The sequence below is a fragment of the Brassica napus genome, chromosome C5 (genome assembly GCF_020379485.1).
Source record: "Brassica napus cultivar Da-Ae chromosome C5, Da-Ae, whole genome shotgun sequence".
NCBI lineage: Eukaryota > Viridiplantae > Streptophyta > Magnoliopsida > Brassicales > Brassicaceae > Brassica > Brassica napus.
In genome coordinates, this window is record NC_063448.1 from 46307484 (window position 1) to 46329809 (window position 22326).

General features: G+C 40.0%; 5 protein-coding genes across 5 annotated transcripts; 1 reads left to right on the forward strand and 4 right to left on the reverse strand.

Moving 5' to 3' along the window:
• Positions 1 to 1230: 1230 nt before the first annotated feature.
• On the forward strand, positions 1231 to 7625 carry LOC106452027 (probable serine/threonine protein kinase IREH1). Its single transcript, XM_013894035.3, has 17 exons — positions 1231 to 2143; positions 2426 to 2469; positions 2569 to 2751; positions 2832 to 4184; positions 4265 to 4437; positions 4549 to 4792; positions 4937 to 5029; positions 5101 to 5241; positions 5313 to 5405; positions 5587 to 5782; positions 6007 to 6092; positions 6230 to 6318; positions 6596 to 6647; positions 6727 to 6783; positions 6867 to 7043; positions 7176 to 7253; positions 7385 to 7625. The coding sequence occupies exons 1-17, from the start codon at positions 1459 to 1461 to the stop codon at positions 7469 to 7471; spliced, it is 3831 nt and encodes a 1276-aa protein (XP_013749489.1). The 5' UTR covers positions 1231 to 1458; the 3' UTR covers positions 7472 to 7625.
• A 273-nt stretch (positions 7626 to 7898) lies between these two features.
• On the reverse strand, positions 7899 to 10494 carry LOC106435970 (probable inactive receptor kinase RLK902). The gene is made up of 2 exons (XM_013876912.3): positions 8873 to 10494; positions 7899 to 8759 (listed from the first exon to the last, which is right to left on the reverse strand). The coding sequence occupies exons 1-2, from the start codon at positions 10188 to 10190 to the stop codon at positions 8173 to 8175; spliced, it is 1905 nt and encodes a 634-aa protein (XP_013732366.1). The 5' UTR covers positions 10191 to 10494; the 3' UTR covers positions 7899 to 8172.
• Positions 10495 to 11326: 832 nt separating this feature from the next.
• LOC106452025 (chaperone protein DnaJ-like) lies at positions 11327 to 14043 on the reverse strand. The gene is made up of 11 exons (XM_022711520.2): positions 13756 to 14043; positions 13613 to 13681; positions 13407 to 13502; positions 13203 to 13330; positions 12896 to 13091; positions 12627 to 12802; positions 12409 to 12538; positions 12164 to 12324; positions 12011 to 12072; positions 11851 to 11932; positions 11327 to 11762 (listed from the first exon to the last, which is right to left on the reverse strand). Exons 1-11 carry the CDS (start codon positions 13981 to 13983, stop codon positions 11579 to 11581), a joined length of 1512 nt encoding a protein of 503 aa, XP_022567241.1. The 5' UTR covers positions 13984 to 14043; the 3' UTR covers positions 11327 to 11578.
• Positions 14044 to 16264: 2221 nt separating this feature from the next.
• LOC106435967 (glutamine synthetase cytosolic isozyme 1-3) lies at positions 16265 to 18234 on the reverse strand. The gene is given in 8 exon segments (NM_001315980.1): positions 16265 to 16772; positions 16842 to 16895; positions 16977 to 17268; positions 17353 to 17459; positions 17557 to 17605; positions 17702 to 17805; positions 17880 to 17919; positions 18127 to 18234. Coding segments are annotated over 8 exon segments (1065 nt in total). The 5' UTR covers positions 18201 to 18234; the 3' UTR covers positions 16265 to 16427.
• Positions 18235 to 21235: 3001 nt separating this feature from the next.
• On the reverse strand, positions 21236 to 22141 carry LOC125587303 (glutathione S-transferase T3-like). The gene has a single exon (XM_048757545.1). The coding sequence runs from the start codon at positions 22139 to 22141 to the stop codon at positions 21236 to 21238; it is 906 nt and encodes a 301-aa protein (XP_048613502.1).
• Positions 22142 to 22326: the final 185 nt, after the last annotated feature.

Genomic DNA, 22326 nt, shown 5'->3' on the forward strand with positions numbered 1-22326 from the left:
CAAATCTGGATGAACTGCACCTGCTGGGGCAGGCTGAGGTGCATCCGCTGGAGGAGGAGGTGGAGACATCTGCGGAGGTCTAGAGTTCAAACACTAGAAGGTCTGTGGTTTTTTTTTAAAAAAAAAATTATGCAGATTATGGAGAAAAAAAATTACAAGAGGTCTTCAGCATAGTGCATGGCATATCATTGAACATGGATCTTATAGAGCAGTTCAAAATGACGCAGTCAGACATATATTCTCGTATGATTCTCAGTGTTGTAATAACATAATTAATCGAACGTTAAAAGAAAAGAAATGAATAACTAGAGAGTATGTTCATGCCGTATCCAAAAGATGTGTCGATCGTGAAGCGATCCTGCTTGTCGGGTTGTGAAGTCTTGGTTTTTGTTTTCGTGTGTGGGTGTGGGTGTTATCGTTCGGCAGGCCATAGACGGCAACGATAAATCCGAGTTGAGAAGACTTGGTGTCTTAGGGTTCTATAAGTGGATAGTATCGTTTGGCGGGCCGAGAGCAGCAACGATATATTCAGAATATTGTCTTCTGCTATGTAGGAGGATACTGCAATGAATTGTCTTATGTTCTATGAATTGTCTTATGTTTTTGAGTAGATCGGTCTAAGTTTATGTGTTTTATTTGTGGTTTATAGTTTCTTGTCCGGCTTGGTATGTTCGTAAGCTACCCCGATGTGGGTTTTAGTCGCATTTCCTTGGGCTCTTGTGTTTGGAGATGTTCTGTTATCCGCCGGTTGATGTATCCAATGTTGTATTCTTCCGTTGAATGAAAATATTATGGGATGGAAAAAAAAAACTAGACCGGATCCGTTAGCCCAATGGGCTTAATCATATATTTGAGGTTTAATAAATCAATAAAACTTAATTGGTAAATATATTTTAGAAAAAATATGATAGTTTTCAAATTTTGTAACAATTAAACTGCCCATTTTTAAAAAGCTTTTCACATACAGTATAAGCTTTATTTTCTTTTCCTCATGAGGAATTTATTCTAATCCCACTTTCATGATGATTTTTTTAAACTTTTTATTTACTTAGTTCTTTTGTCTTTCATTTTTGGAATTTGAAAATATGAAAAAGGTGGTTTGTGCTGTTGGAAAATGATTTTGTAAATGAAATTTTAGTTTTATCAGTTTAAAATCTTAATCAAAAGTCAAATTACAAGTCAGGATTTGATATTTGTTGACCTATTTTTCTGTGTTAGTCATTATATTACAAAAGAAACATTTGGGGACTCTAAATCTACGGTTTCCACTACAGTCACGCCTTCCTTCTCCTTCTTCTTCTTCTTCCTCGTCGCTTCCGCACCTCTGAACCTCTGAGATCTCCACAGAATCGAATCATATATACAGAGAGAGTTCTCTTTCGAAGTTACAAGTGTGTAAATGACCACTAAGTTTTGAGTTGGATCATAGTGTTTGTGATTAGGTTTTTTGAATCGAGAATGGTGTTCAAGAACAAGCTCTTCTTCTCCTCAAAAAAATCCGGATCGTCGAGCCCCGATAGCTCCAACAGCCCCAGATCCGTCGGCTCCAACTCTCCTAATCCATCAGACAAGAAGAAGTCCAAATCCGCTTCCAAGGATGAATCCCCAATCTCTAGCCCGAGCTCCCTCGGCGGCTTCGGTTGCAAGCAGGCGTCGTCGATTAAAGACGGTTTGAAGAAGAATAAGGGAAAAGAAGTTCCGTCTCCTCACTCTATCGGAAAATCGAACTTGTCTCCGAAGAACGAAGGAGGACCGGCGTTTGTTTCTCCGATCATGGCGTCGTCTCTGGGATTGAACCGGATCAAGACGAGATCGGGGCCTTTGCCTCGGGAAAGTGTTTTCAATTTTCGGAGTGATGAGAAAACTCCGCCGCTGCTGTGTACGAGTAAGCTCTCGAAGATGGCTACTGATACTGGCTCTGGTTCAGGTTCGGGTTCAGCTACGTCTGGATTTGGTAGCGGGGATAAGAAGAAGGAAGCTGGGAGTGTGATGCTGAGGTTTGAAGAGAACATGAGTCGCGCTCAAGCGAGTGATCGTGATAGTAGTATGTCTCCTGATACTGGAGGACCACCGAAGAGCCTCAGCCCTACGTTGCCGCCTTCAGGATCTCGATTGCAGAATGCAGCATCCTCATCGGGAGCTGGTAAGTCCTCAACATCTTGAAATCGTTGGTGGGAGAAACGGTGTTCAATTTAAATTCGATTAAAAGACATAGAAACGTCTTGAGAATTTTCTGTATGATTAGAGTCTTATGCTATGAGAATGTTAGTTTTAAGGATGAGCATCCGTGTGTGTTAATAACTGGAGCTTATCACCAGTCACCACCTCTGGCACATCTTGCTCTGAATAGTATCTCGATATTGTATGTCTTCTGTTGGTTCTTCAGTTCTTGTTACTCAAGTTTTCTTATGGTTGTACTTCGCAGGCCGATCTGGCCCTATTAAAAGTTCAGACTTCTGCACCCCAGAGGTACCCCATTCTCCATCATATGGATATTTTAGTGTAGTTTGTGCTGTGTATTACGCTTAACTGATCTTTTTTGCCTTGACGTCTATCTTTTTTTTTAAGAATTCGTATGAATGGGAAAATCCAAAAGAGTCAGAGTCACCGCGTTATCAAGCATTACTTCGTATGACCAGTGCTCCTCGGAAGAGGTTTCCTGGTGACATCAAAAGCTTTTCTCATGAGCTGAATTCAAAAGGTGTACGGCCCTTTCCATTGTGGAAGCCTCGTAGGTCGAACAATGTGGAGGTATTGAAGAGGCTCCGATCTCTATTAATCCGTGTGAGTTTTTTTTCCGTGTGCAGAAGCTAATACTCTGTCTTTTCCAGGAAATATTGGTTCTCATTCGGGCCAAATTTGATAAAGCAAAGGAAGAAGTAAACTCTGACCTTAAGGTATTTGCTGCGGACCTGGTGGGAATTCTTGAGAAAAATGCAGAAAGCCATCCTGAGTGGGAGGAAACATTTGAAGACTTATTAATTTTGGCTCGCAGTTGTGCTATGACTACTCCTGGAGATTTCTGGCTTCAGTGTGAAGGCATAGTTCAAGATTTAGATGATAGACGTCAAGAGCTTCCTCAGGGCGTTCTCAAACAGCTTCATACTCGGATGCTTTTTATACTTACCAGATGTACGAGATTGCTACAGTTTCATAAGGAAAGTTGGGGAGAAGAGGAACAAGTTGTACAACTACGTCAGTCCAGAGTTTTGCATTCTATAGAAAAAATACCTCCCAGCGGACCAGGAAGGAGTTCAAGTGCTGCAAAGGTCTTAAAGATGCCACCATCCACCAAGAAAGCTTATAGTCAGGAGCAGCGTGGTTTGCAGTGGAAGGAGGACGTGGTTGTACGCTCAGTTCCTCCCCTCTCTCCTCCTGAAAATGATGTTCTTAAAGAATCTGAATCTCCTGCAAACATTGATAGAATGTCTTCGTGGAAGAAACTTCCATCTCCAGTACTAAAAACTGTGAAAGAAGCGCCAGCATTAGAAGAGCAGAATCATAACAAAGTTGAACCTTCAAATCTGGTTAGAAATCGACATGCGGCTGTCTCTACTCTCAGCGGCCCGCCTGCAAAAGATTCTCATGAACATTCCCCCAAGCATCGGCACAATATATCTTGGGGTTACTGGGGGGAACAGCCACTTGTTTCGGAAGAAAGTTCAATAATGTGCCGTATCTGTGAGGAGGAGGTTCCCACTACCCATGTTGAAGATCACTCTAGAATTTGTACATTAGCTGATAAATATGACCAGAAAGGACTGAGTGTTGATGAGCGGCTTATGGCAGTTGCTGGAACTCTAGACAAGATAGCAGAGACCTTCAGGCATAAGGATAGCCTAGCAGCTGGAGAAAGCCCAGATGGTATGAAAGTATCCAATTCAAATTTGACTCAAGAGTGTGATGTTCTCTCGCCAAGGTTGAGTGATTGGTCGCGGAGAGGGTCAGAAGACATGCTTGACTGTCTCCCAGAGACTGATAATTCAGTTTTTATGGATGATCTAAGAGGTTTACCCTTAATGTCATGTAAAACCCGTTTTGGCTCCAAGTCTGATCAAGGCATGACAACCTCATCTGCCAGTAGCATGACTCCTAGATCCCCAATTCCGACCCCTAGACCTGATCCAATTGAAATGATTCTAGGAGGCAAGGGTACTTTCCATGATCACGATGAATATCCACAGGTTTGTGATGGTTGTGTTCCATCCTAAATTGTCTTGTCTTTCGTTATTAAATATTTCTCTGATAGAAACTCTTGATGCAGATGAGCGAACTTGCTGACATTGCAAAATGTGCAGCAGATGCCATTCCGGGTGATGAACAATCAATTCCATTTCTACTTTCTTGTCTTGGGGATCTGAGGGTTGTCATAGACCGTAGTAAGTTTGATGCCCTTACAGTAGAGACTTTTGGGACTCGCATAGAAAAGTTAATCCGGTGAGTTTCTTGTGTTATTTTGGGCATGAGATCTTCCTAAGTCCCTCTCTCTTCCTTTTTTACGTTCATGTATAATCTGTAGATGTTTTATGATGTTTCTTCATTATGTAGGGAGAAATATCTGCAGATCTGTGAACTTCTGGATGATGAAAAAGTTGACTTATCAAGCACTGTAATTGATGAAGATGCTCCTTTAGAAGATGATGTTGTTCGAGGCTTGAGGACCAGTCCAGTACACCCGCGCGACCGCACATCCATAGATGATTTTGAGATAATAAAACCAATAAGTCGGGGAGCTTTTGGGAGAGTTTTTTTGGCTAAAAAGAAAGCAACAGGAGATCTATTTGCAATCAAGGTAAAATATATTTTGCGTTTGCTCTCTCTTAGTTCTCTTTTCTTTTGTTAAAAATAAAAATTGTAGTTACGATGACGTGGATGGCAAACTCTTTAGTTTGGATTTTCTCTAATCTTGTGTTGTATTGTCTGTTATACTCTTCAGGTTCTGAAAAAGGCAGATATGATCCGCAAGAATGCTGTTGAAAGTATACTAGCCGAACGTGATATTTTGATCAATGTCCGCAATCCCTTTGTGGTGAGCAGGTCTAACCTTTAAGCACATTCTTTGGATAGATCTACATCTTTAAACGTAACTTTTTTGAGCAGGTACGTTTCTTCTATTCTTTCACATGCCGGGACAACCTGTATCTTGTGATGGAGTATTTGAATGGAGGGGACCTGTATTCGTTATTGAGAAATTTGGGTTGCTTAGAGGAAGATATTGTCCGTGTGTATATTGCCGAAGTTGTAAGTTCTGCATGCTTATTTTCAAGTCATGAAAGTTATAGGAAGTGATTCCATGATCAATTTATTTTCAGGTCCTTGCTTTGGAGTATTTGCATTCTGAGGGTGTTGTTCATCGTGATTTGAAGCCTGATAATTTGTTGATTGCGCATGATGGTCATATTAAGGTATGTTCCAATTGTTAGAACTCTCTTCGGCCATCTTTTGGGAATAAATGGTTACCATAATGGTTATTAAGAATACTTTGGTTGTCTTGCTATTTGAGGATTAGGAGATTGTGTCCCGATCTTAGCAATAAATTCTCAGTATCACTGCGTTTTTTCTGATTTGTTTCGTTTTATTGAACAGTTGACAGATTTTGGGCTTTCCAAAGTTGGTCTCATCAACAGCACCGATGACCTGTCTGGTCCTGGGATATCTCTGCTTGATGAGGAGGAATCACGATTACCGACATCCGAGCATCAGCTTGAAAGGCGCAAGAAACGGTCTGCTGTGGGTACTCCTGATTACTTAGCTCCAGAAATTCTTTTGGGGACGGGACATGGTGCGTTCTAATCTTGGTGTATGCTTATCTTTTATTCAAAAATTGTTTTCGAGTAGAATGATTGGTATTCGGCTGGGTTGGTTACCGAGCCAGGAAAAAAATACGGCTCTACAAAATCTGTTTCTGCATAATAATTACATGCTTAGTAGTTAGTACGCTGGACTACCGAGTTTCAGATATTTATGTTTCGTTCATATTGACATATACTTGCAATATTTTTTCAGCTGCAACTGCGGATTGGTGGTCTGTTGGAATCATTCTGTTTGAACTCATTGTGGGAATTCCACCTTTCAATGCTGAGCAACCTCAGGTGAGAGACCAATCATTTTGTGCTGGCTTCTATACTCCTGTAAATTATATATGAAATTATTAGTTATGTTTCTAGGTTTATTTGCATTTTTATTTTGGCTTTTAATATTTATTTGCATGTTCTTTGGTTTGTTGTAGCAAATATTTGACAATATTCTCAATCGTAACATACCATGGCCTCATGTCCCGGAAGAAATGAGTGCTGAAGCCCACGATATTATAGACCGGTAAGATATATTCTCTCTCCCTCTCTCTCTTTCTAATTATACGCTTCACACTAGGGTCGCTTCCAAAATCATCAGTTGTGCAATAGAAAACATTGATGAACAACTCTTTTCTGGTCATCATATTGAGTAACTATCTGTTTCGCAAATTTCCAAAGTAAATGAACATTTTAAGGACGTTTGATTCAAATTCTGTGTTTCCATATACAAAATAGAATCTTTGCTCTATAGATAAACGACAGGTTATCGTCAGTAACGTCATGTCATCTTCTCTTTCTAGATTTTTAACAGAAGATCCTCATCTGAGACTTGGAGCTAGAGGTGCTGCTGAGGTAAAAAACGGATGTCTTTTCTGTGATTACTTGTTCCAGTTTGCTGTAAACTTTTATTGAAAAAAAGTTCATTGTACAGGTCAAGCAGCACGTCTTCTTTAAAGACATCAACTGGGATACACTAGCAAGGCAAAAGGTGCCTTTTTCTTTTTAATATATATGATTTGCAGAAGCGGATCTTCGTGGCGTATACAAAGTTTTAACGCTAGTTTTCTTTAGGCTGCATTTGTTCCAGCTTCAGAGAGTGCAATTGACACTAGTTACTTCAGAAGTCGCTACTCGTGGAACACATCGGATGAGCAATTTTTCCCATCGGGTGAGGTTCAAGATTATAGTGATGCTGATAGCTTGAGTGGCAGCAGTGGTTGCTCGAGCAGCGGTCATGAGGAGGGAGAGGTAACATTCATTGATCCACTCTTTGAATTCAACCTCCTTAAATATAGTTGAAAAAAAAAACTCGTTTTCTTTAATGTTCTGTAAATGTAAATAATTTCACCAAAATGGATCAAAATGGTGGGTGGTACACAGGTTGAAGAAAGCGACGGACAAGCAGAGTCCGAGTCTGGCGTACCTGTGGATTACTCTTTCAGTAATTTCTCGTTTAAGGTAATTAGCACATGACTTGCCTGTTAAGAACCAGTTTTGTGCGAGTATACAAGTCTATTTAGTTGTTGATTTTAGGATTGAGTTCTATGTTAATACATGTTTACTAAGCTCTTCTTTTCATGGTTTTGCAGAACCTGTCGCAGTTGGCATCAATCAACTACGATCTTCTATCTAAAGGCTGGAAAGATGAACCACAACCAAACTCGCGTCCCAAGTAATAATGCTTATTACAATTTGGCCAAAGCCAAGCCTTTCTAAAGCCAAACCAAATGTTCATGAAAATGCAAAACTGAGGTGTATATTTATCACAGAGACGGAATATCAAATATTATTTTGACAAAAAAAAAATCAATATATGATATGACAACTAAATCCCTTGGTAGTGTGACAGAAGTCTTCAGTCGTTTTTTTTTTTTTTGGTCAAAATCTTCAGTCGTTTTTATACACAAATTATTAACAAACAAAATCGGTGAGATGGAATTCAATCAAACGCGTTAAAGGAAACATTGTCTCATTTCCTTTCATCAGACGGAAACATAATACTTATACATTTTCAGCATGAAATGGTTAATAACTTCATATCATAAAAGGTACTAATTATATGTCCTCTTTTGGGCTGCAAACTAATGGTATGAAAGAGACAAAAAGCTGAAACAATACTGAAATAAAAGTTAAAGTTAAAAGCACTAATAATTACAACTTCAACGAACTCATCATTATCAGTGCCCCAGTCCACACACATGAGAAAAAAAGAAAAAGAAAACCAAAATTAAGAAACTAATTAACGACCCCAACTCTAATTCCCCGCCATATTCTTAAACTAACATTTCACATTTAGAGAAAAAGACATCAGCAAACGCCGCGTTTCATGCCATCGTTCACACTAGTGAACCTCTCGAGCCTCCTTGCATCCATGGGTCTAGAGAACCTGATCCGAACCCGATTGGCGCAACTCCTGGATCCTCCTCACCACCTCCACCATTACTGGCCTTTTGTCAGGGTGCTGCTCCGTACACTCAATCCCCAGCTGCAGCATCTCCTCCATCTCTCCTTCCACCACCGTCTCCAAACTCATCAGCTCCGAGTCGAAAACCTCACTCCTCCACGCCTCCTTCCCCACCGAATGCACCCACCTCGCCAAGTCCATCCCTTCCTCATTCATCACCGAGTTAGACGGCGCTTTTCCCGTCAGCAGCTCTAGCAGCACCACACCGAAGCTGTACACATCCGCCTTCTGCGAAACACGCCTCGGATCAGTTACTTCAGGCGCACGGTACCCGGTAACACGGTTTGTAGTTGTGGTCGAAGAGCCGACGAGCTGAGCCAAACCGAAGTCAGAGAGTCGTGCATCGTGAGAGTTTGTTAAGAGGATGTTGGAAGACTTGACGTTCCCATGAGAAGTTAACGGATCTTGTGAATGAAGATAGTCTAGTCCACGAGCAGCTCCAAGGGCGATACGTGACCGAACTTCCCAGTCCAGTGGACTCCGTCCTGCGCCTTTGTTTCCTGTAACGTAGCAATCACATTAAGCACAACACACACATCCAAGGCTAAGTACTGTGCCCATTTTATTCACACAATCGTTAATATAATCACATAACCATTAACAAAACTCTCACCGTGTAAGAGAGCAGACAAGCTTCCGATAGGCATGAAGTCATACACAAGCAGCTTCTCGTCTCCACTGTAATAATAAGCTCTCAACGGCACCAAGTTCTCATGATCCATCGCCCCAACAACCTCAATCTTCTCCTTGAACTCTCTATCCGCCATCGTCACATCCTTCAGCCTCTTCACAGCCACCATCGTCGCCGCGTCAAGCACCGCCTTGTACGCCGTCCCGAACGTCCCCTTCCCCAAAACCTCCGCAGAAGCTCTCAACAGATCCTCCAGCTCGAACACCTTCGTAGCGTTCCCAAAGAACACCAACTTCCTCGTCGTCCCTGAACCGTTCACTTCCGCGTTCCCCGTCACAGCCGCCTCGTATCCACTCTCCGTCGCTGCTTCCACCGCCGCTTTCTCCCCGGGAGATTCGATATCAAGCTGCTTGGTGGTTCTTCCAAGGTCGACGTCCCTCGTCCTATCGCTCCCCTTCTTATTCCCGAAGAGAGCCATCAGAATCATAACAACCACGAAGAACACAACCACGCAACCAATCACTATCCCAGCGATCGCTCCCCCGGAAAGCTTCCCCTTTTCCCTCTTCCCATCACTCCCTGGAATGTTCCCGACAGAAATAGGCTGACTCGGCACAGTTCCTTCATTATTACAAACACCAAGCGGTTTCCCGCATAGAGAAGTCCCCAAGAACGAATCGGAATCGAATCTCTGAAGACTCTTGGGTATAGATCCGTTCAACAAGTTGTTAGAAACATTAAACTGATCCAAACCCAAGCCCATATCCACTAAAGGCCCAGAGAGCTTGTTGTTCTCTAAGTACAGAGTCTTGAGCCTCGTGAGGTTCTTGAACCCCGAAGATATCTCTCCGGAGAAACCGTTATCTCCAAGATCCAGCCTCACGAGGTTGCTGAGGCTGAACAAGACCTCCGGTATCTCGCCGGAGAATCTGTTCCCCTGGAGGTAGAGCCGCCGGAGGTCTGAGCAGCTGCCGAGATCTAACGGGAGCGTTCCGGTTAGAGCGTTGAGACGGAGGCTGAGGGTCCGGAGATTGGTTAAGTTACCGAAAATACCCTCCGGTATCTGGCCGGAGAGCGCGACGCCGGGGAGGCGGAGGGCGGTTACGCGGTCGGAGTCGCAGGAGACGCCGGTCCAGTTGCATGGAGAGGTTTGTTTGGTGTTCCAGAGGAATGTGCGGCCGCCGAGGGAGGAGCGGAGGGAGAGGAGGGCGGATTTGTCGGCGGCGAGTTCTTGGAGTGAGGGAGGAGGTAGAGAGAGGAGGAGAATCGAGAGGACGAGGAGGAGGGAGAGAGTCGACATTAGAAACCCTAGAAAGCTCTCTCTGAACAAGGAAGGTTGTGAGTGAAGTGAAGAGTAGTCAACACTTATCAGTCAATCTCTCCTCTTTTTCTTCCCATTTTTTTTAAAAAAATTTAATATTTAATTTTAAAGAGCTTCGGTATGTGACAAAAACGACATTTCTAATGCAACAGTGACATATGTCATTCTCTGCTTGGTTAAATATGTGATTGCAATGGATCATATTGTAGAGTATCCTATGTAACATGTTTAGCAGTATTTGTCTTTATCTAAGCTGCATTATTAGTCTTTTTAACACCATTTTCAAAATATTGAGATGAATTCACTCCCGTTTCTCTCTTTTTATATTCATAAACTGCTAAACTGCTGGAAATGCTCTAGTTTCATAAACTGCTAAAACTGTTGCGAAATTATTAATATTTTAGTCATCTTTCATGTATTAAAGAAATGTTTGTGAAATTAAGTGTAACATAAAGAAATTAGCAAGTGGGTGAGTATAGTTGGGGGGACAGATATTAAACTAATACTACAAGAGAAATGGAATCCAAAAAAGTTTAGTAATTAAAAGGCGTGTTAAGAACATCATGAAATTCCTTGCATCTGAGTAAAGTGGAGCCCTCTTCTCAAGAAACGCTTAGTTCTATGTTTTTCCTTCATTAATATTTTTTTCAAGTTGCACAAAAAAAAAACAATTTTTTCAAAAAAGAATCATATAAGTATATAAAATTGATTTTGTCTGTAGAATAAATTGCATGGGTTGTAAAGGGGAAATAGAACATGGGTGTGTGTATGGTAAGTAGGACCCTTTTTTTTTTGTCAAGGTAAGTAGGACCTTAACATGTAGAAAAGGCAACAACAATAATTTACAGCATTTAATAATTTTTACCGAAAACACATTCTCTATTATGTCATTGTCTCTACTCTGAATGATCCAATCAATACGGTCCCATTAATATATTCTATTTAAATATAGGCTAATTTGTTTAAAGAAGAAAAAAACAAATTAATTAAAAAAAGACAGAAATGGTTGAGCGTTACAGTTTGGAAGAGAACGGCTACAATTATCTTAAAATCTTGTTCTCTAACTTTGCAGGGTTCACCTGAACAATATAAAATGAAATATCTACGAGCTCATATGGTATCTCAATACTAGAATTATTTGCTTAGAGGAACCACATTGTTCGTTTTATCAGAACTCTTTTAACCATAAATTAATGATAAAACATACATACAAGACCTCTTCTGTTTTTCTACAACAAACAAGTTCAACCTATAAACTAGAATTGTATATCAATGGAATGGCCCTTCAAAATCATGTTTATCTGGTTAAAGCTCTCTGTTTTACTTGGAACCAAAGTTTTCCATCTGGGTCTAGGGTTTTGACGAAATTAGATTTCTTTCTTTTCTTTCAAGCGATTACCCTTTTTCTGAACCAATGCAACAGCCGAGGCTATAACGCACAGAGCCAAGAAGGGGAAAACAATCGACGTCCCTGCCTCGTTCATTCTTCGTAGTGGCACTGAGGAGTTCAAGCTCATTGTCCCAAACTTCGTCCTTGAATCTTCTTCTGGTCTACAAAAAGAACACGACCAGGATTCATGAATAAGATGACAATTCTGTGTCCTTTGATCAACTGCTGAGAAAGGTTCCATGAGTTTACCTTATGAAACTCTTCATTTTATGCCACAAAGACGGTTTTTCTCTGGACTCTGAGTCAAATCTATGCTCCTCTTGACGAGTTTCTACAAAAGAGGATTATAAGTTTTTATTTTTATTTTGGTTGAAAATAGATTTGAATTAGGTGCGAGTAAGTGTTGTACCAGTACTACTGCTAGATCTTCTAAGCGACGAGAATTCCTCTACCAACTTGCGTTCCCTCTCGCTGCCGTTTAACATTGTTTTCAACATTTTAGCAAGCAAAGCATTAAGCATGACAGAGAGAGGGATACAAGGGAAGTGACAGTGACACAAACCTTAGGTTTTTGGGGATCAAAACCTTCACTTCAAAGCAATGATCACCTCGAACTGAAGGTCTATCCGTGTCTGGAACTCCTTTCCTATATAATTTCACAGTGTCACCTGGCTGAGTTCCAGGCGGAATCCGAAGATTCATTGTCCCCTCAACTGTTTCTACCTGTAAAAAAAAAAAGAAAGACGTCATACATACAAGGTTCTCACTACCGAGTGACATCAAAGTAACAAACGAGTTTAAAACCACCTTTGTGACAGTCCCAAGTATTGCATCTGTGAAATCGATGGTGATCTTGGAGTATAGATTAAGCCCTTCCCTCCGGATCCCACGCTTCTCAGCAACCTGAAGCACGATGAACAGATCTCCAGCTCGTCCACTATGGAAGTGAAAAAAACATACTGAGAAACAAAACAGGTGCCAAAACACTTAATATCAGGAAACGTAAAAGGCAGATTCTCCAGTACCTTCTCTTGTCCACGTTACCTTCTCCTCGCATCCGCATCGTGGCTCTGTCGCTGACACCAGGAGGGACAACAAGATCCATCTTTTTACTAGACCGTAGTCTCCCGTTGCCATTGCACATTCGACACTTATCAGTTATGATTTTGCCATCACCACCACATTTTGAGCAAGTGGAAACCTAAATATATATCACACAGATTATTATCTATCATCTATAGCACAACACACAAGTCCAGGGAAATTAAAGTTTCAGTTATAGTAAACGAGTTACCTGAGACATGATTCCAAAGGGTGTTCTCTGAGTGTCCATGACACGCCCTTTACCACCACAATTGCTACACTGTTTAACGTCCTTACTAGATTTGGCACCTGTTCCTCCACATCCATCACACGTTGCTAAATAAGAAACATCAATCTCACGCTTTACTCCAAAAACAGACTCTTCAAAGCTCAACCGCATATCATACCTAATACACACGTTCCCAAAGGCCAGGAGACAAAGTTATTTCCCCCACTCTCAAAGAAAGAAAACACATTATGCTAATTTAATGGAATCATAAACTTGAATGATATTTTACCGGATGTCAAGGTCAAGGCTTCTCTTGTTCATGAAGTCAAAACCCATGCCTCCAGAATCACCCATTTCTCCAAAAAATCCATCAGAACCACCTCCAAAGAATGCACTATACAAATCAAAAGGGTCCACCTGAAGAATGAGAAAAAACAAAAAGAATCAAAGAGGTCATTTTTCAATCAAAATTCTTTAAAGATATGAAACTTACTCCTTGAGAAGCATCCTGTGAAGCATTGAAATTGCCATCTAAACCCGCCTCGCCAAAACGATCATACGCGGATCTCTTCTCCTCATCAGATAACACCTACACAAGATGCTTCATTTCCACTTTGTAATATAAGCAACAAAAAGAAGAGCAAAACAATGAAGTAGAGTCAGTCAAAACAAGGAAAAAGGAGAGGACTTTGGGGTTACCTCATAAGCAGCACTGATCTGTTTGAACTTATCTTCAGCTCCAGGGTTCTTGTTCATGTCCGGATGATACTGTTTTACACCCAAATCACAACTCTCAAATCCAAAAAACAAAGTAAAGAGTAAAATGAAGCTGGAGGAGTAACCTTGCGAGCGAGTGCTCTGTACGCGCTCTTGATCTCCTTCAAGGTGGCGTTGCGGCCGACATTCAAAGTTTTGTAGTGATCCTTCCCGGCGGCCATGGTGACCCCACGACGGCGATTTCCGCATCGCAGAAAACTGGGGGGAGAAGAGAATGAAGGATTGGATAGCGGGAACTGATGACGGAAGCTGTGAGCTGGGTTTATGGATGGAATCAAAGTAGAGCGAGCCATTGGAGCGAGCTTCCTCCAGAATTTCAGATGGGAGGGTTTTAACGTGGGTTTTGTTTTGTTCAGTGGTGGCTTAGATAGAATCTTCAGGCTCATTTCAAAAACGACGACGTCTGTTTAATTTTTAATGTTTTGGGCCGAATACCTTAAATACCCAATATGCGGCCTTCTCAGAATTATTCGAACGGCTCATTTGTGTTTCTTGAAAATACTATACAGACCCAAGTTAGTTGCACCTTCTTTGTTTTCTTTATATCTACTTTTATTGCTTGATTCCGAGTGCTACACTGTTGTTTGCTTACCATATTATTTGACCCGAATTTAAATTGTTTTTTTTCTTTCATTAATGTTAAAAAGATAATTTGCTCGTTTGGTACTGGATTATTAATTATGTAAACTATTTGGACTGAATTTTTAGAATAGACAAGCAACATCAACTTTTCACCTTCTTTGTTAAAGAGTAGTATAAAAATAAAAAGCTGCAAAGATAATCAACCAGAGAATGAAAACTGAATAATTCAGCATGAATCATGAATCATATGATTCACGTATCATCATCATTCACACCTAATACTTCCATTCAAGAAAACCAACAAGTTTTCTTGAGCAACTGCCTTTTTCTCTGTGGAGAAGTTAAATCGGAATATGCTTCATGAAACTCAGGACGCATGATTGCACGCATCTATTAGTTGAACCAATAACAATATTACTTCTCCTTTTAATAACAATACTCCTTTTTTTTTTTTTTTTTTTGATAATTCTGGTATCTGGGCAGCCACAGTCCCAACTATCCCCCGTAGGGGGTCCAGCGCCCCAGCGGAAAGGATGTTAAATCCGCTGTGGCCGGGGCTCGAAGTCGTGATGGCGGGCACTTCAGCCGAAGTTTCTTTACCACCAGACCACGAGGCCCGATTATAACAATACTCCCTTTGTTTCTTTTTATATGATCTTTGGGTTTAGTGCACAAATATTAAAAAATATATAGTCTTCTAAAAAGCATATTTAAAGATATAATTTTAAAAAATTTCAACCAATTATAAAAAAGACATTAAAATTTTACTGATTGAATAATCTCCAATAAAATTAAAATTAACTTTAAAATTTTAAAACGTTATATATTTTGAAGCAACATAATTTTTTAAAACATCATATAATTTAAAACGGATAGAGTATTACTTTCTTCAAAATAAAATAAAATAAACTATTTTGGGTATCAATTTTTTAAAATCTAAGAACATGTTAATTTACATTTCATCTTATCACCAATCGTAGGCATCGTAGGTTTTGTCGACAACAAAAAAATCATAACTTTGCTATTACTTTATAAAAAGCTAAATTAAGTGGGTTGGACGTCGTGATTAGTAATTTACTAACTTTACAAGGAACGTGTTCAAAATGGCTACACTAGTCTAAAGCGTGATACGTTGGCAAAAGAATAAAATAATCAAATTGATACAAAAACGCACAGAGGTACAAAAGTACTAACAATGTACTTATGTCTTGCCGAAACTTAAGAAAACGCTAATACAACTTTTCATCGTCATTTAGCCTTTTTTTCAAAAAAAAAAAACTTTTCGTCGTCATCCTTTTTAGGTTTGTAATGGCCACTATGCCCAACTTAAGAGAGATGCGTCACAACTTTTCTCAGTGGAGTAGTCACGAACGTCCCACTCAGAAAATAAATTATCATGTCAATAAATAAAAGTTGGATTTGACTTTTCCTCCGTAGCTAGTCACGGATTTCAATGAACAGATTAGGTCTTTAGCAGTACGGTGCACGTGACGAGCATTGCGAGGTGTTCCCACCTAAAAATCCACCACCCTACCTCTTCGGAATTATAAATATTTTAAAAAATTCCCAAGTAGGTCACATGCCACATCATGAATATTGTTGATAAAGAATATTCAACATTATTAGACGATCTAGAACCCATCCCTATTTTTATCTCTATATTTTTCTCTAAAATAGAAAAATTCTATTATAGAGGTGAAAATGTTTCAATGTAATAGTTTCTTTATTTATAGAAAAAAATATATAAATATGATATTTCTACGTATACATTGGAGATGTTCTGTAACATGCCACATCCTGCATAATGTTGTAAAGAACATTCAACATTTAAATTTTAAGATAAATTCATAATTATTAATCACCAGATCTTATCCACCTACTTTACTACTCCCGACAAGCTCATTAACCTCCAACGCGCCAGGCCGTACTTTGTTATTATTATTATCATTTCAAAACAACAACACAAAAGTCGCTGATAGACTTTTTTCACCATATGAATACCTTATTTAATTATTCGAAACTAGGAAGAAAAAAAATACAAAATGTCGTCATAAGAATTATTTAAACCGAGATAAACCGGCAATCACAAGCACAAGTTTGCAAATTGAAAACCAGACCAGATAAGATAAACCCAAACATAAGAACGTGTGCGATTTTAACCGAGGATGGTGGTTTCAGCAATCATGGAAGTAACAACGTAAGGATCCATGTTAGAAGCTGGCCTTCTGTCCTCGAAGTAACCTTTGCCTTCTTTCTCAGTGTCACGTCCCACTCTCACCGAAGCTCCACGGTTCGCCACTCCCCAAGAGAACGTGTTGATGTCCGCGGTCTCGTGCTTCCCCGTGAGGCGACGCTCGTTGCCTTCACCGTAAGCAGCAATGTGCTCCTTGTGCTTCACCTGAAGCTTCTCTATGGCTTTCTTAATCACAGCTAATCCTCCGTCGTTCCTCATCGACTTCGTGCTGTAGTTGCAGTGAGCTCCAGCTCCGTTCCAATCACCCTGAACCAACGCAACAATGTTACAACTTATTGCACAAGAAGAGTGTGGTTAGAGATTAGAGACACTAACCGGGACTGGCTTAGGGTCGAAGCTGACATTGACACCAGAGATCTCGGTGATCCTCTGTCAAAAGAGATGATGATTATTAGCAATGTTTGAAACTTGTGTTGGGAACAAAACCCGGTTTAAGAAAGATTAGTCTACCTCAAGAAGGTATCTAGCGACCCAGACTTGGTCACCAGCACTAATACCCTCAACAGGACCGACTTGGAACTCCCACTGGCCAGGCATGACTTCTCCATTGACACCAGAGATGCCAATACCTGCGTAAATACAGGCCTTGTAGTGCGCATCCACGATGTCACGACCAATGGCTTTGTCAGCTCCCACACCACAGTAGTATGGTCCCTGTGGGCCAGGGAAGCCACCGATAGGCCAACCAATGGGCCAGTTCACACCCTTTTGCATCAATGTGTATTCTTGTTCAATCCCATACCTTTTTGAGTTTTGAGTCACAGGAAGAGAAGAGTATTAGTATATGATTAACTGATTAGCAGACCAAGAAGAAAAGGGAGAGTACCAAGGCTCCTCAGAGGCAACTTTGGGGTTGCTGAAGATCTTAGCAGCGTTGTGCCTCTTGTTGGTCGGAATTGGATTCCCTGCCGGCGTGTAAGCATCACACATCACCTGCATAGATAGATAACAATAAACAATGATTTTCTTAAAATTTGATTTTGTAACAAATGAATATTGACAGGCTCTAATCATATAAAATTAAGCCTACCAGAATGTTGTTGCCTTTCCTGAACGGATCACGGAATATCGCCTGAGGGCTATCGATTCATTATCAAAACAAAACAAAGATCAACACTTTTTACTTCATATTTACTTGATGTTTATATATAAATATAGATTTTTAAAGAACATACTATAGAATGACTTCACTGTCATCTCCGGCGGCTTGACCGGTGCTGGATCCGTCGTAGTTCCACTTAGGAAGCTTTGATGGATCGCTCACTGGTCCTGGGAGTGTCTGTATCATCCAAAACAAATCAGATCAGCCAAAAAAAAACAGAGGATCAAGAAACAGAGTATTTATTTAATTACTCTGGCTTTGCTTCTGATGTCCATTCCAGATCCACCGATCCTGTTCATTCAAAGTTCATACGAAAAGCTCACAAACCCCGAAGACGACAAAAAAACAAAAGAACAAAAAAAAAAGACATGTATCACGTCAATCTCAGTGAACCGTGTTCATAGAGAAACAAGAAAGGTGAAAACTTTACGATCGTATTAATAGAAAGAAACCAAAATAATGACACTCGTCGTTAAAGAGAGAAAGGGGAGATCGAACCATATGTATTCGGCTATGATTTTCTCGGTGGAGTCAGAGAGGTTGAGGTTGACGAGATCTGAGAGGAGAGACATGGCGCCGTCACGAGAGAAAGATAATCAATCAGTGTTGTTTAGGGGAAGACGATCAATGCAGCTTCTCTCCTGACGAGTGTGTTTATTTTATAGAGCTATTTTTTTTTTTTTTTAATTTATTTATTTATTTTTAAATAATTACATGATTTTATTTACTGTTGTCTGCCAACATTATCTTTTGATTTTTTTAGTAATTATTTATATTAGTAAGCGATTCCGTTAGGATTCTCCTGACATTTACATAGAGATTATGACTACATTAATTACAATTATTATCTTAAGCGTTTATTTATCAGACGGAGGCTAGTTAGAGCATCTTTATAGGTGGGACTTATTTTAGGGTCCTTAACTAATCTTTATTATTATTTTTTGCTTAGGGACTAGAGTAAGGGATTTGGTTAAATTAGTTGATTATTGGTGAGACTTATGTTGTCCCTTAGTTAATTTAATTTATTATTTTAATTAATAAATAATGACATATATAATTTTTAAATAAAACATTAAAAATAAAAATGTAATATTAAAATTGAAAACATAAGAAAATTACATTTTTGAAAGAAAATACAAACATCATAAAAAAAATAGAAAACATAAGAAAATGACATTATTGAAAGAAAATACAAATTATATATTATTTCAAGGATTTCTAAATTTAGTCCATATATTTTCAATCAAATCATTTTTTAAATGTTGATGGACTTGTCTATTCCGAACGCTCGTTCGACGTTCAAGTGTACTCCCGACAGTTGAAGGCATATTGACGGAAAATGTTTGCACATCTTCTTCAAATTCATCAACGTTGTAATTCGTTCTTGATGCTCGTTCATCTTCGACAATCATATTATGGAGTATGATACATGCTCTCATAATATTTCCTATTTTTTCTTTATCCCATATATTAGATGGATTTCTAACAACGGCAAACCTAGCTTGTAGGACTCCGAAGGCACGCTCGACATCTTTTCTCACAGCTTCTTGGGTTTGAGCAAATAATGAATGCTTCTGATTTTGTGGTAGTCGGATAGATTGAATAAATGTAGCCCATTTCGGATAAATACCATCCGTGAGATAATATGCATAATGGTATGGAGTACCATTAACATAGAAGTTAACTTGTGGCGCTATTCCGTTAATAATGTCATCAAAAACGGGTGATCGATCGAGAATATTAAGATCGTTCATAGTACCTGGAGCTCCAAAAAACGCGTGTCATATCCAGAGGTCATAGGAAGCTACCGCCTCCAAGACAATCGTTGGTTTTCCGGATCCTCGTGAATACATTCCTTTCCAAGCCGTGGGACAATTCTTCCACTCCCAATGCATACAGTCGATGCTTCCAATCATCCCTGGAAACCCACGTTGTTCTCCACTAGAAAGTAGTCTTTGCAGATCCTCCGGTGTGGGACGTCTTAGGTATTCACCGCCAAACAAGTCGATTATTCCCGCGGCAAAATTGTGCAAACATCTTCTTGCCGTTGTTTCACCAATTCGGACATATTCGTCAACGGTGTCGGAACCACCACCATACGCCAATTGACGAATTGCTGCGGTACATTTTTGGAGCGGAGTTAGACTCGATCGTCCGGTTGCATCTACTCCGGGTTGAAAATACTCGACTTCTGTAGAGAGACGATGCACAATATGCAAGAATAATTCCTTGTTCATTCGAAACCGTCGCCGGAATAAATTGTGCGGGTATGTTGGAGTTTCGCTAAAATAATCATTCCAGAGTTTCTGATGGCCTTCCTCCCGGTGTCTCTCGATAAAAACTCGTTTTTTTCGTTCTTTTGGTGTGGGATTGAAATCAAAACCTTCAAATAAATTTTCAAAAATGTCATCTAATTCATCATCATCATCTTTGTGGTAATGATAATGGGAAGAAGATGCCATTGACAATTTTTTTAAAGGGAAAAAATGTTTTGAAATTTAAGAGAAGATGAGACTTTGCACATTTGTAATGAGAGAATAAAACTCAATACTTATTTATATGATAAAGATGAAGTTTCTACAAACCTCCCGTGATAGAATTATTTTTCTTTAGTAAAACTTGTGACTTATTGGTAGGAAGCTAAATAAACATGTGCTATGGATCATGTGACTTATTGGTACAAAGGAACTTAACATGTGAATGTTGAGAACAAAAGCGTCATATGCTTTGCAAAGAAACGGAATCCATACATTGAAACTATCAAACATTAGACTAACATAACCAGCAAGCCTATTACCACAACAAGAACAACTATGACTATTACAAAGCACTCAAACCCCTTTATCATACATGATTTCTCCTTGGCCAAATCACCCACCATCTTCTCTAGCTTTCGTAGCTTCTCCTCAGTGTCATAGTCAGGTAAAAGGGTTAGGCTATCTACCTTTTCAGATAGCTGAAACACGTGTATATCTCTGGCTCTCATCTCATCCATCACCGCCTCATCCCACCATTTGAAAATATGGCAATCGCCATCGTCCTTATTTGCGCAAGTGTAAAATCTTCTCCCTGTTTAACATACGCAAAAACTCGATAATCAATCCTTCTTCACAGGCTAAGTACTTAAGCAACTACCATAGTACATACCTTGATCATTCCTGGAGTTAGATGTTGCAAGCACTGGGTGAGCACCACAATAGCAGACCTGCGGGAAACCAAACTCTACCTCCGGTTGCGGAGGGTAGTGAACTTGTGAACTACGTTCCAAGCTTAACTCAGCTTGGTCGCGTCGTATGAGATCCTCTGTCTCGCTGTAGCCACTGTCATCATTGTTTCCAAATAATGGCTCGTCTTCTGATGGCTGCGAGTAGCTGTAACGTCCCATTTTCAGATACTTAACCTGCAGACATTGTCGAGCCATGTTAGAAACATAAAGGCATACTAGTTAGAAACATAGAAATATACACATAAACAATAACACAAACATTGAAAGAAAATCATTCATTGAATATTACGGGAACTACATAGAAATATACACATAAGCAATAACACAAACATTGAAAGTGAAGACATACAAGAACTAGAAACAAGAACATCTAATTTTTTTTCAGAATAACTCGGCTAGGAGCTTATTCTTCGCAGATTCTTCCCTCTCAGTCAATGGAACAGGCTTGGTAAGGAGAGTGTCTAGTATTGCTAGCCTCGACAGTCTCTCCTTCCTCACCAAATCGTCCTTCTTCATTTCCCAAACTGTTGCAATCTCAGCCATGGACTTCCCTTTACCCGTATTTCTTTTAGCCTTAGCAGCCTTGACACCTTCGGGCATGCTCTCAACATCAACGAAGCCTTCGTTGGTAGAAGTTTGGGAATCTGTCTGCACATTCTCCCTCTTTGAAACGCCACCAGCTTTGGGTGTGTTAAGGCTGAGCCACTTCTGTTCAAACCTCAACACACACCAAGCATGTTCAAGGGTAAACTTGTGCTGTTGATCAGAGAAGAAAATTTCATGCGCCTTCTTCAGAACGTCTGTGTCAGACTCACCACTGCTAATTTGTCGCTGAGTTGCCGAGTATGCGCCACAGAACTTGTTAACGTCATCATTGATTCTATGCCACCTCTTCTTGCAACAACCTTGCTCTCTCACACCATCCTCTCTTCCATGAGCACTCTCTGCATAATACTTAGCAACCCGTGTCCAGAAGGCCCCCGACCTCTGCTCATTTGCAACAATCGAATCCTTCGAAGTGTTGAGCCACACACTGATCAGCACCTCGTCATCTGCAGGGTTCCACTTGCGTCTTACAGGACGGGCAGCTTGTGCGTCTACTGGTGCGTCGACTGGTGCGTCTTCAGGTTGTTGAGAACTGAAAGCCGGAAATGTATCGGATTCTCCAAAGTTGACACTAGAATGAAAACTTCCATAAGGGAAGTTTTCATGATAAACGCTTCCTTGTTGACTGTGAAGCAGTCCTACGTAGCTAGAGGACTGACTAGGAAGATTGCTTGGATCCATACAAGAGAGTAAGATAAGAGATAGAATGGAGAAAGAGTTATGAGATAGAAGAGATAAGAGATAAGAGATAAGAGATTTTATAGCCTCAAGTGAAGTCTATAAACTCATAATGGTGAACTCCCAACAAGAAATGTCAAATCCTAACTTATTACACCAAAAAAAACTATCAACTTTCCTAACAACAT

Excerpts from the sequence above, each read along its gene's own strand:
- LOC106452027 (XM_013894035.3), top strand. The coding sequence starts at position 1,459 with ATGGTGTTCAAGAACAAGCTCTTCTTCTCCTCAAAAAAATCCGGATCG. Across the intron at positions 2,144-2,425 it reads AGCATCCTCATCGGGAGCTG|GCCGATCTGGCCCTATTAAA; the intron begins GTAAGTCCTCAA and ends TGTACTTCGCAG. Across the intron at positions 4,793-4,936 it reads GAGATCTATTTGCAATCAAG|GTTCTGAAAAAGGCAGATAT; the intron begins GTAAAATATATT and ends TATACTCTTCAG.
- LOC106435970 (XM_013876912.3), bottom strand. The coding sequence starts at position 10,190 with ATGTCGACTCTCTCCCTCCTCCTCGTCCTCTCGATTCTCCTCCTCTCT. Across the intron at positions 8,760-8,872 it reads CTTGTCTGCTCTCTTACACG|GAAACAAAGGCGCAGGACGG; the intron begins GTGAGAGTTTTG and ends GCTACGTTACAG.
- LOC106452025 (XM_022711520.2), bottom strand. The coding sequence starts at position 13,983 with ATGGCTCGCTCTACTTTGATTCCATCCATAAACCCAGCTCACAGCTTC. Across the intron at positions 13,092-13,202 it reads AGCCTTGACCTTGACATCCG|GTATGATATGCGGTTGAGCT; the intron begins GTAAAATATCAT and ends CGTGTGTATTAG. Across the intron at positions 12,539-12,626 it reads GGTAACGTGGACAAGAGAAG|TGGACGAGCTGGAGATCTGT; the intron begins GTACTGGAGAAT and ends TCACTTCCATAG.
- LOC125587303 (XM_048757545.1), bottom strand. The coding sequence starts at position 22,141 with ATGGATCCAAGCAATCTTCCTAGTCAGTCCTCTAGCTACGTAGGACTG.